General features: G+C 38.3%; 1 protein-coding gene across 2 annotated transcripts in view; it reads right to left on the reverse strand.

Annotated features, from left to right (window-relative positions):
* Window positions 1-12,126, reverse strand: part of STAG1 (stromal antigen 1) — a 404,632-nt gene that overhangs the window by 269,330 nt on the left and 123,176 nt on the right. For both annotated transcript variants that reach the window (XM_023187905.1, XM_023187904.2), the window contains exon 3: window positions 10,513-10,615. In XM_023187905.1, coding sequence (XP_023043673.1) covers window positions 10,513-10,615 — 103 coding nt within the window. The remainder of the gene's footprint in view (window positions 1-10,512; window positions 10,616-12,126) is intronic.

A 12,126-nucleotide genomic window follows, 5' to 3' on the forward strand; every position in this document is an offset into this window, starting at 1 on the left:
GGCCAAGGCGGGCGGATCACGAGGTCAGGAGATTGAGACCATCCCGGCTAACATGTTGAAACACCGTCTCTACTAAAAATACAAAAAAAAAAATTAGCCAGGCATGGTGGCGAGTACCTATAATCCCAGCTACTCGGAAGGCTGAGGCAGAAGAATGGCATGAACGCAGGGGGCAGAGCTTGCAGTGAGCCGCAATCAGGCCACTGCACTCTAGCCTGGGCAACAGAGCAAGACTCTGTCTCAAAAAAACAAAAAAAAAAGAAATCAGAGTTCTGTTGCATCACATACCTCCCAGGAAACTAATATTGTCAGATTCTTAAATTTCAGCCATTCTAATAGGTATGTAGTAGGATCTCACTGTTGTCTTGATTTGCAATTCCCAAATGACAAATGATTTGAAGCCTTTAAATAGTTAATAATTATTTTTTAAAGACAGGGTCGGCGGGAGGGGAGAGGGATAGCATTAGGAGATATACCTAATGTAAATGATGAGTTAATGGGTACAGCACACCATCATGGCACATGTATACATATGTAACAAACCTGCATGTTGTGCACATGTACCCTAGAACTTAAAGTATAATAATAATAACAAACAAAAAAAAGAGTCTTACTCTGTCGCCCAGGCTGGAACGTAATGATGTAATTTCGGCTCACTGCAACCTCTGCTTCCCAGGTTCAGGCAATTCTCCTGCCTCAGCCTCCCAAGGAGATGGGATTACAGGTGTATGCCACCACACCCAGGTAATTTTTGTATTTTTAGTAGAGATGGGGTTTAACCATGTTGGCCAGACTGGTCTCGAACTCCTGGACTCAAGTGATCCACCTGCCTTGGCTTCCCAAAGTGCTAGGATTACAGGTGTGAGCCACTGTGCCCGGCCAATTAATTCTTTACATTAATTTTTCTCCATTTGGATTACTGGCAACTATTATCTCACCAGACTGGACCCACACTGATTCTTTATATCTACACTGTCCATACATGGTAACCACTATCTCCAAACATGGCTTTAAAAGAACTTATACTGGCTGGGTGTCGTGGTTCATGCCTGTAATCCCAGCACTTTGGGAGGCTGATGTGGATGGATTAGCTGAGGTCAGGAGTTTGAGACCAGCCTGGTCAATCTGGTGAAACCCCATCTCCACTAAATACAAAATATTAGCTAGGCGTGGTGGTACGCGCCTGTAGTCCTAGCTACTTAGGAGACTAAGGCAGGAGAACTGCTTGAACCCAGGAGGTGGAGGTTGCAGCGAGCCAAGATTGTGCCACTGGACTCCAGTGTGGGCTACAAATAAAGACTCTGCCTCAAAAAATAAATAAATAAAATAAAAAAGAACTTATATTATTTAAGATGTATTTTTCAACATCCTAACATAATCTTGTACATTGGTAGTGATGAAGGAACAATAGTGCTTTATATCCCATAAATAATAGTAGAAGTGAAATATCTATAGTCCATAGGGTTATGAATACAGAAATTAGAGTTCATTACTGCAGTTAATTCAAGGGATATAGTGATTTTAAAATATTTTAATATTTTATTTAACGCAATAAAATATTTAATATTTAATGAAAGCAAACCCAAAATACCTGAAAGAAAGCCTGCAGCAACACAGTAAGTAATGAATTTCATGGAAAACATGTTACATATACGTAGGAAGTCATTAACCTTCACTGTTCCTATACAAAAATGATGCAATCTAATCTCAGAATTTACAGCAATCTTTAGGACGACTATACACTATTCAACTTATATGTGTATCTACATTTCTAGTAAAGTGTTTTAAATACACAAATTAGCCCTGCTGTGTAGGAAAATAACTTATCCCAAACACTCTATTCCAAAAGCTCTAGAATAGGTTAAGTTGCAGTCTGAATGTGCAATGACTTTCCTAAAAGTTTTAAGAAACAAAGACACAAAAACGTTCTTTAACCTTTGTGCTTTATCTGGCATAACAAGCTGTGAATGTGAAATAATCCACACTGTATCACAAATAATATATATTAACTATTTTGGGGATTGCATAATGCAAAAATTTTATACATATACAATTAAAACATAAAGAGATAAACACAAATACCTGCAATATAAAATAAACTATAGTATATAAAAACACTTTTCATGGAATTTTGGTTTACGATAAATACTAAAAAGTTTCTAAGAGATTATTTTTAGTATCAAGAAGCAGAAAAAGTTTCACAAAAAAATTATCCTGCAAGTAATGGGCTCGTAAAATTAGTAAGAATTAGTATTAGTAAGATTACCATATGTAGAATTTAGAAAACAAGGGTTCCAGAACGAAAAAACACTATACGCAATGGTGTGAATGTGGGAAAGCAAAATACATCAAAAAACAAGAGACAGATATCTGACTGAAAAGTTGTGAACAGGGAAATACAATAAAATATCAGGTGTGATATTAGGTTAGCTGAAAGTACCCCACACCTTTTCATAAAACGGCATTGCTTGTGAGCTGAGATCGTGCCACTGCACTCCAGCCTGGGTGACAGAGCAAGACTTTGTCCCCGTCCCACCCCCCACCTAAAAAAAAAAAAAAGGAATAGGGGCACTGCCTGTTTTTTGAATAAGAAAAAAAAAAATTCCTGGCCAGTCAGTGGCTCACAGCTATAATCCCAGCACTTTGGGAGGCCAAGGCGGGTGGATCACGAGGTCAGGAGATTGAGACCATACTGGCTAACACAGTGAAAACCCATCTCTACTAAAAACACAAAAAATTAGCCGGGCGTGATGGTGGGCACCTGTAGCCCCAGCCACTAGGGAGGCTGAGGCAGGGGAATGGTGTGAACCTGGGAGGCAGAGTTCACAGTAAGCTGAGATCATGCCACTGTACTCCAGCGTGGGCGACAGAGTGAGACTCCATCTCAAAAAACAAAACAAAACAAAACAAAAACACACACACACATATTCCCACCTGGCACTATTACAAAGGATGAAACAGAAAAAGGCAAAGACCAAAGGTAGGAAGCTAACAGTACAGCTGCCAATAAAGTGAGCCCTAAAGATAGAAACTTGGGGAATGTAAAATAAAGGACAGATGTGGAAGACACAGCAAGATTATAAAGTAAAAGTCATCAGACGCCGGGCACAGTGGCTCTTGCCTGTAATCCTAGCACTTTGGGAGGCCAAAGCAGGCAGATCACGAGGTCAGGAGATCACGACCATCCTGGCTAACATGGTGAAACCCCGTCTCTACTACAAATACAAAAAAAGTTGCCAGGTGTGGTGGTAGGTGCCTGTAGTCCCAGCTATTCGGGAGGCTGAGGCAGGAGAATGGCGTGAACCCGGGAGGTGGAGCTTGCAGTGAGCTGAGATCGCGCCACTGCACTCCAGCCTGGGTGACAGAGCAAGACTCCGTCTCAAAAAAAAAAAAAGTCATCAGACCTGAGATTTAAATAGATAAAGGAGACAGGACAAGAGACTTGGAGATGAGGAAATTTAACAACGACTCAGGTTTTAATTCTGTGTTCTTGGAATTGTGGTAGTCTTTAACATAATTAAGGAAGTCAGAAATAAAAACTAGTCAGTAGAAGAAAATTCTAAACGAAAACTTAAGAAAACAACAAAGACAGCTTAAAAAGAAGTTCAACTAATAAATATACTTTCTAAAGTGATTACAAATGTGTGCACATTTAAACTCCAAAAAATTCCTTCATAGAGATCTTTGTTTCTTAGAAAAATAAAAAAAGAAAAGAAGTACAGAAAATTATAAATACGTTGGGCACAGTGCCTCACGCCTGTAGTTGAGAGTCCTACTGGGCAGTTGAGAGTCCTCCTGGGCAGAATGCTTGAGCCCAGGAGTTTGAGACTAGCCTGGGCAACATGATGAAATCTTGCCTCTACAAAAACTTGGCCAGTGTGGTGATGCACGCCTGTAGTCCCACTCCAAAGGCTGAGGTGGGAGAATCACTTGAGCCCAGGAAATCAAGTCTGTGGTGAGCTGTGATCATACCACCTTTATTCACAAATAATGAACAAATATAGAAAGTATTGACTTAAACCTTCACCACTTAAAAATTAGAAAAGACTTAACCATTATAAGCAATAACATACCTTATACCCATATATTTTGTTATGTGAAAGGCAATAATACATGTCAAAAGATTTCAAAACAAAGAGCATATACTAACAAACTCTACTTTTAGAAATTTAGGATTAAAAAAAACAATGACTATACAGCAAAACTTACTTGCAAAACAGTTCATGTCAGCATGGTTTAGAATAGTTAAGAATTTTTAACATAAATATTCAACATGACACCAACTCTGCAATTGGTTTGTCAGTGCCCCACATTAACTCCCTGGGGCTGGTCACTCAGTTTCTAGCTTCTCATGAGTCCCTCATACTACTCCAAGTGTAGCAGGGGAAACTGAAAGGCCCTTCCTCAAGCTCTGGTCATAATGGAGGTACAAGGGAGACATCTACAGGGAACCATGAGATCAGTGGTATTGGAACTGCTAAGTCAGTCCTTCTTTAGGCTGGATGTTGGTAGTGGTCGTCACGAAGTCCATATATTTTATATCTAGGCCTTCACCTGGCCTATGGACTTATACCCATGTGCCTGGTTTATCAGTTCAACGGTTCTTCAGCCCATTACAGATGAGAAGGAGCTATACTGAAGATCAAGGAGAAACCATTGGAGTCTGAATGTTCCTGACAGATTGACTTAGTCCTGGATTAGTCCTCATAAAACCTCACAACAATGGGGTTGGTACTTTTAGTTTCTATTTTACAGGAGTTATAATAGATTGTTAAAGGACAACCAAGAAAGGACAGAAGAAGTGACAGTCAGAGGTTGAGAGGAGTCAGAAAAACATAAAATCTAGCAGACACCTGCCACCACATTGTAACATGGTGGTTCCTATCACAATGCTGGCTCAAAAAGAGATTGATTTGGTTTATAATGTTAAACCAAGAGGGTGGGCAAATAAAACTTTTGGTATTTAAAAGAAAAAAAAATTTTTGGAATCTGAGTATTACGAAATTCACAACAGTCTACACTAAACTACCAAATAATTAAAAATATCCAATTTTTATACGTGATCTGTTAACCTAACCTTCTGATACTCATTATTAATTTTTGGTTGTGCATTCGCCATCTTCTATGTATGAATAGACATTTAAAAATAAAAATTGTATCTTTTTATTGTTAGATATGAGTTCTAAATTTCTTTTCAAAGAATCAATACGTCAGTATGTTCAATTCTTTGCCTTCTACTTTTAAACTTAACTTCCTCATAAAGCAACCGTTTTCGATTACCTGCTCCACCCTGACTCATTTCAATCACGTGCTCCACCCTGACTCATTCAGATTACATACTTCACCCTGACTCATTCCAATCACTTGCTCTGTCATAACCATTTTCCCCACCAAACCACTCACCCCGTCACTCTCTTTAAATTAGCCAATCGGAATTAGTTTAGCCTGTGTGGTCTAACCCTAGCCAATAGGGGAATGACACAGCAGCACACGCCACGTGCATCAGGGATAAGAACACCTTCCCCTCCCTTGTCCAACTGTGCACTCACCATTGCTCCATCTGTAAGGGCGCATCCTTCTATAGAAGTACCTTGCCTTGCTGAGAATTAAAAGAAAATTTTATATTCGAGTGCTACTTCTTTTGTGGCACTGAAACTTGATATATAACATTATTTACCTCACCTACTCAGCCTATGCAAATATGAAAGTTATATAATGCTGAGAATATAGAAGTGCTGGTTCTCACTTAAACAGAACTAAGAGAAAAAAATCCTTAATAAAACATGAGAGACTAAAGAGGGGTTAAGGTTAGACAGGTGCCGATTTACATGACAACTGCAAGAAACATAAAATCCTGAACTGGATCCTGATTCAGGAAAAGAATAGTTTTTCTTTTCTTTAAGGTATTAGATTATGACAACTGGCAAAATCTAAATGAGATGTATAGATATAATTATATTCATATTTTCATAACTGTACTGTGGCTATGTAGGAAAAAATGTCCTTGACTGCAAAGAAATACACACTAAAGTATTAGAAATAAAGTGCTGCGAAGAGATATTCTACAAAACACTACTTAAAAAAAAGGTAACATCATGTCTGCAACTTACTGTAAAACAGTTCAAAACTAGTAGATACCAAAATATTTATCTTTGCATATGCCATAAAAAATCCATATTTACACATGTATATGTGTGTACATATACAGAGAGAAGACAGAGAGAAGGAAAGAGGGAGAATATGATAAAGCAAATGTAGTAAAATAAAACATTAGGACAATGTGCATGAAGGACAGCTGACAATTCTTCACAGAATTCTTAAAATCCTGTGTTAGAAATGATTTCAAAATGAAAAGTTTTTTAAACACCAAAGGGCAGGGGTTGGGGCAATGCTTATTTAACAAAATTAAAACACCATTCATTCATTAAACATTTATTGAACACTTACTGCAGGTCAGACACTAGTAAATAGCAGAAGACACACTAGATAAAAATTCCTGCCTTCACACAACTTACATTCCAGTTGGGGAAGACAGACAATAAGCAAGTAAGTAAAATGTATGTTACGTTAGCCGAAGGGGAAAACAGTTAAGTCATATTGGGTAGGGGTGGCGATTTGCAATGTTAAACACTATCTTTAGGCCTGGCACTGTGGCTCACACTGGTAATCCCAATACTTTGTGAGGCTGAGGCAGGCGGATGGATCACTTCAGGTCAGGAGTTCAAGACCAGCCTGGCCAGCATGGTGAAACCCTGTCTCTACTAAAAATACGAAGATTAGCCAGGCGTGGTGGCGCATACCTGCAATCCCAGCAACTTGGAAGGCTGAGGTGGGAGAATCGCTTGAACCCGGGAGGCAGAGGTTGCACCGAGCCACGATCATGCTGCTGTACTCCAGATTTGGTGACAGAGCGAGACTCTGTCTCAAAAAAAAAAAAAAAAAAAAAAGAGAGAGAGGCCAGGGGTAGTGGTTCAAGCCTGTAATCCCAGCACTTTGGGAGGTTGAGAGGTTGAGGTGGGACAATCAGTTGAGCCCAGGAGTTTGAGACCAGCCTGGACAACATAGTGAGATCCCATCTTCACACAAAAATAAATCAGCCATGTGTGGTGGCGTGCACCTGTAGTCCCAACAGGAGGTGGGAGAACTGTTTGAGCCCAGGAGTTTGAGGATGCAGTGAGCCACAGCTGTGCCACTGCACTCCAGCTTGGGTGACAAAGTGAGATCCTGTCTCAAAAATAAAATAAAATAAAGTAAAACATAAAATCAAAATAAGGGAAACAATACTGCCTATAATAGAAACTCCTTGTATTATTTGTTTTTGACTGGCTAAATGAAAACCAAAGATACAAGAAATGCCCTTTTTTAAAAGGATTACACTTGCAAAAAAAAAAAAGTGATGAACAGTATTACTACAGCTAAACAAAGAATACTATCAGTTAAAACTTGACTTATTGTTCAAAATGTAGCTAGTTGACAGAAAATGTCTAATATTTCTTCATAAAAGCTACCTGAGGCAGGACTCCAATCTGATCATTCTGACAATTAAAACTCTCAAGATTAATGAACAGGTTGGCATTCTGACTTCCTTAAGAGAAACAGTGTGGGAGTTAGCATATAAATTCAAATCCTAGCTTTCCCACTTACTTGCTGTGTGACCTTAGGCAAATTACCACTTTTTTTTTTTTTTTGTTTTCCTGAGATGGAGTCTCACTCTGTTGCCCAGGGAGTGCAGCAGCACAATCTCAGCTCACTGCAAGCTCGACCTCCCGGGTTCACGCCATTCTCCTGTCTCAGCCTCCCGAGAAGCTGTGGCGCCCACCACCACACCCAGTTAATTTTTGTATTTTTAGTAGAGACAGGGTTTCGCCGTGTTAGCCAGGATGGTCTCGATCTTCTGACCCTCATGATCCGCCCGCCTTGCCCTCCTAAAGTGCAAATTACCACTTTTTAACTTCATATTCTCCTCCGTAAATTGCATCTAAGATCTATTTCATAACACTAGTGTGAGGATTAAATAACACAAAAAGTCAAAACAAAGTTCTAAGTAGAAATTCAGGAAGTTGTATTATGTTACATTGTTTGCATAATCAAGAAACGGACCTGACTGACTTAGGGGGAAGTACCGATAGCCATGTGAACTAATTTGTGTAAATGTATAGACTGAAATATAAATAAAAAGTTTCTAGAATGCTACTTTTTTATACTGGTTGACATTTTTTCAATACTGTAAATATGGCATGAACATGCACTATTTACTTATTGTGTAGTAGTAACTTCAGCAAACATCAAGTATTTCCTGCCACAAAAGGATTAAGCATTTGGGTACACAGACTTCATCAAAAAAGCACAACATTGGTGAAACCTGGTCTCTACTAAAAAATACAAAAAATTAGCTGGGCATGGTGGCGCATGCCTGTAGTCCCAGCTATTCAGGAGGCTGAGGCAGGAGAATTCCATGAACCCAGGAGGCAGAGGTGGCAGTGAGCCGAGATCACGCCACTGCACTACAGCCTGGGCGACAAGAGTGAGATTCTGTCTCAAAAAAAAAAAAAAGGCACAACATTACAAGGATTCAGCTGTACACACATAAAACTTAAATAGGTTCTAAGGAATAATACAATAGCCTCCTGAATGGGGTGGTAAATTCTTTTTAGGAAAAATAAAAAAGTTTCTTCAAGGAGACAGTACTTAATCTGAATCATGTAAGCAAAGAATTTCAAGTGGGGGAGAACAAATTCAAGTAAGCAATCATGTGGGCAATTCATTCTCCTACCTTTAAGCAAGTCTAGTCTTATTTCCAATTTTACAGTTACAACCTGAGATTTTCAGGATAGCAATGAAACTTGCCTATAGTCTCAGAAAAATCACATGGTAGTAACAGGAGCTAGAATAGTTGCCAGTTTCCAAGTGCAAAATTCTTTCACTTTTCCCAAAATATGTTTGTAAGGAACACTGTACCACCAAATACTTCTACAAATGAATACAAAAAGTTACTATACTGCATGTCTTCCCCCATTATGTTTTTCCTTTAAATAAAAGTAGAGGATAAAAGCAAGTGTATAGCAAAATACAAGAAGTCTTTCATCTTTTTTTACTTTAAGGTTGGCCTGGAGGAGTAATTAATTAAAAATTCTGGCAAACGAGGGAAAAATGACTCAACTATATCAAAAAATCAGTCTTGTTGTATAACTCACTATAAAAGACATAGACAATAACTGGTTAAGCAACATAAACATCAATTGCACAGGGTGGATCATTCCTGTGTCATGACTCTAACCACCAAATTAGATTTTAAATGTTCATAAGATGATTACAAACTATAAAACTGGCTATTTTATATTGGGACTTCAAAATGATATTGTGGTAGTGTAAAAAAAAAAAAAAAAAAAAGAGGGGGCCAGGTGCGGTGGCCCACATCTGTAATCCTAGCACTTTGGGAGGCTCAGGTAGGTGGATAACCTGAGGTCAGTTCAAGACCAGCCTGGCCAACATGATGAAACTCCATCTCTACTAAAAAACAAATAGAAAATATTAGCCAGGCGTGGTGGTGGGCGCCTATAATCCCAGCTACTCAGGAGGCTGAGGCGGGAGAATCACTGAACCCAGGAGGTGGAGGTTGTGGTGAGCCAAGATCGTGCCATTGCACTCCAGCCTGGGCAATAGAGTGAGACTCCATCTCGGGGCGGGGGGTGGGGGGGAACAGGCCCTTATTTTTAACAATACACACTAAAATATTTACAGATGGAATGATGTCTAGAATGACCTTAAAAATAACAGGATGGAAAAAAAGGAGGATGGGTGAAGAAATGAAACAAGATTGGCCATGATTTGATAACTGCTAAAGCTGGGTAATGGCTATACGGGAGGTTCATTATATGATGTTCTCCTATTAAAAGAAGGCTGAGAGTTTCCATTAGAAGAACTTTCATAAAATAGAAAAAAAAATTACTAACAGTAAATCACATCATAAAAGAAAACGTAGAACAGTATAACCCTTAAACCCTTGACAAGTAGATAAAAGTATCTTCTAGAGGGTTTATGCACGCTTAAATTATGACTGATGCTCTTACAATACATTAAGCTATCTCTCAAAGTAGGATTATCTAGAGCTCTTCTAAACTTCCCAATCAGGTTATAAATGAGAATATACTCTGAGACTGGCCCCAAACTCCAAAATAGTACTTGGGAGCTCATAAGGAATCAGAGTTGCATTCGAAAAGCATGAAGTCTTAACTAACTAAACCTCATTCATTGTTAGTGACCTTCTCTATGCCTTTACATGGACTACCATTTATTTACAAAGAGAAGGAGGGCAACAAAATCATAGGACAATCGTTTCCTTTTCCTGATCACTGCCAAGACAATTTATGTGAAACAAAGTTTCCAATCTCTGTTGTGTTACCAAATTTTTTTTTTAAGTATTAGCCATACTAGCACTAGAATTAACAACTCATATAAACTCATTAACACGGTCACTATTAAAGGAATAAAGAAGACAAGCATAATACATACTGGAGGCCGGCCAGGACGACCCCTTTTTCTTTTTCCTTTGACCTCTGTTTCTTCAAGTTCGCTGCCAGCATCGGAATGGGCAGTAGTTTCATTAGTTGAATCCCTAGAAAATGTTATTATATTATTTTAGTGAACAAATTAGTAAGTATAATGCATTTCTGTTTCACCACCTTCCTTACCTCCTGCTGTATAGCTGATTAGAAGTGGTTTATACTTCTACATTCAAAAAAACTCTTTAGCAAACTAAAAATGTTACCCTCCCTTCCTAATTTCACATGAGAGTGAGTGAAATGAATCCCCCAACTAAAGAGGGAAATGAAGAGGAAGAAATAACTGTGGAAATGATAGCTGCTATACAAAAATAAATGCAAAATATAATTGCAAAAGACTAATTCTTTAGTATAAAAATATGAAGGCTTAGGAAGATTTTTATTTATCTTATAAAGTCATGAAGGTCAGTGTTGTGCCAGTTAATGTTTAGCCACTGGCTCTTAAAAAAAAAAAAAATACAAACACCTAAGTTATAAGTATTAAGACATATGGCCGGGCACAGTGGCTCATGCCTATAATCTCAGCACTTTGGGAAGCTGAGGCGGATGGATCACCTGAGATCAGGAATTTGGGACCAGCCTGGCCAACATAGCAAAACCACATTAGTACTAAAAATACAAAAATTAGCCAGGCGTGGTGACGCGTGCCTGTAATCCCATCTACTCAGGAGGCTGAGGCAGGGGAATCACTTGAACCCACGGAGGTTGCAGTGAGCTGAGATTATGCCACTGCACTCCAGCCTGGGTGACAGGGCGATACTCTGAATAAAAACAAAACAAAACAAAAAAGACATAAAGGATACTTAGCACATAATTTACAAACAATAAAACACAAAATACTTTATTGTAAATTCTTTATTGTAAATTCCACATAACCAACTGATTCTCACAAAATAATTTTAAAGATAATTTTTGCCCAACTCTTACACTGGAATCTAACCTACAGCTGCAACTGATGAATGAATAGGAATTTTAACATGAACGGTGGTTTCTATTTTTGCTCACTTTAATGAGTAGGATGCAAGTAAAATGATAAAGACATTTGTTGAAACTTCCCTCATTAGTCAATGGTGTGAGCAACTTCTCTGCTGACTCAGATAACAGCTGAGGAAAAATGCTTCCTCAATTTTTTGTTATTGGTATTGTAATGGGTATAGACCATCCGATATACCTTTAAGTTGAATCTGCATTGTTAACAATTTCTCTACCACTTTCTTAAGTCCATAATCAACAAAACAATAAATTAAGCGTTGATTTTTATCATTTGCTGATTTTCATGGTGTATATATTCCTACCATAGCCAATTTCAAATGCCCAAAGTGGTATAACCAAAGTGAGGTAGGAAGTGATAAACAGTAGCACAGCATTAAAACATATTTCTACCACAAAGATACAATAGGTTTAAATAACAACTTCAAGAGCATAAATAATAACATGAAATACTTAGGAAGTGATGAGTTTTGAATATTTAGTATTTTTATTTTTCATATGACATTTAATTTAAGCTTATATAAGTTAACTTTTTAAAACAGATATGTTGTGTTTAGCTAGCTTGCAAAATTCC

This window comes from Piliocolobus tephrosceles, chromosome 2 (assembly GCF_002776525.5).
Source record: "Piliocolobus tephrosceles isolate RC106 chromosome 2, ASM277652v3, whole genome shotgun sequence".
Classification (NCBI taxonomy): domain Eukaryota; kingdom Metazoa; phylum Chordata; class Mammalia; order Primates; family Cercopithecidae; genus Piliocolobus; species Piliocolobus tephrosceles.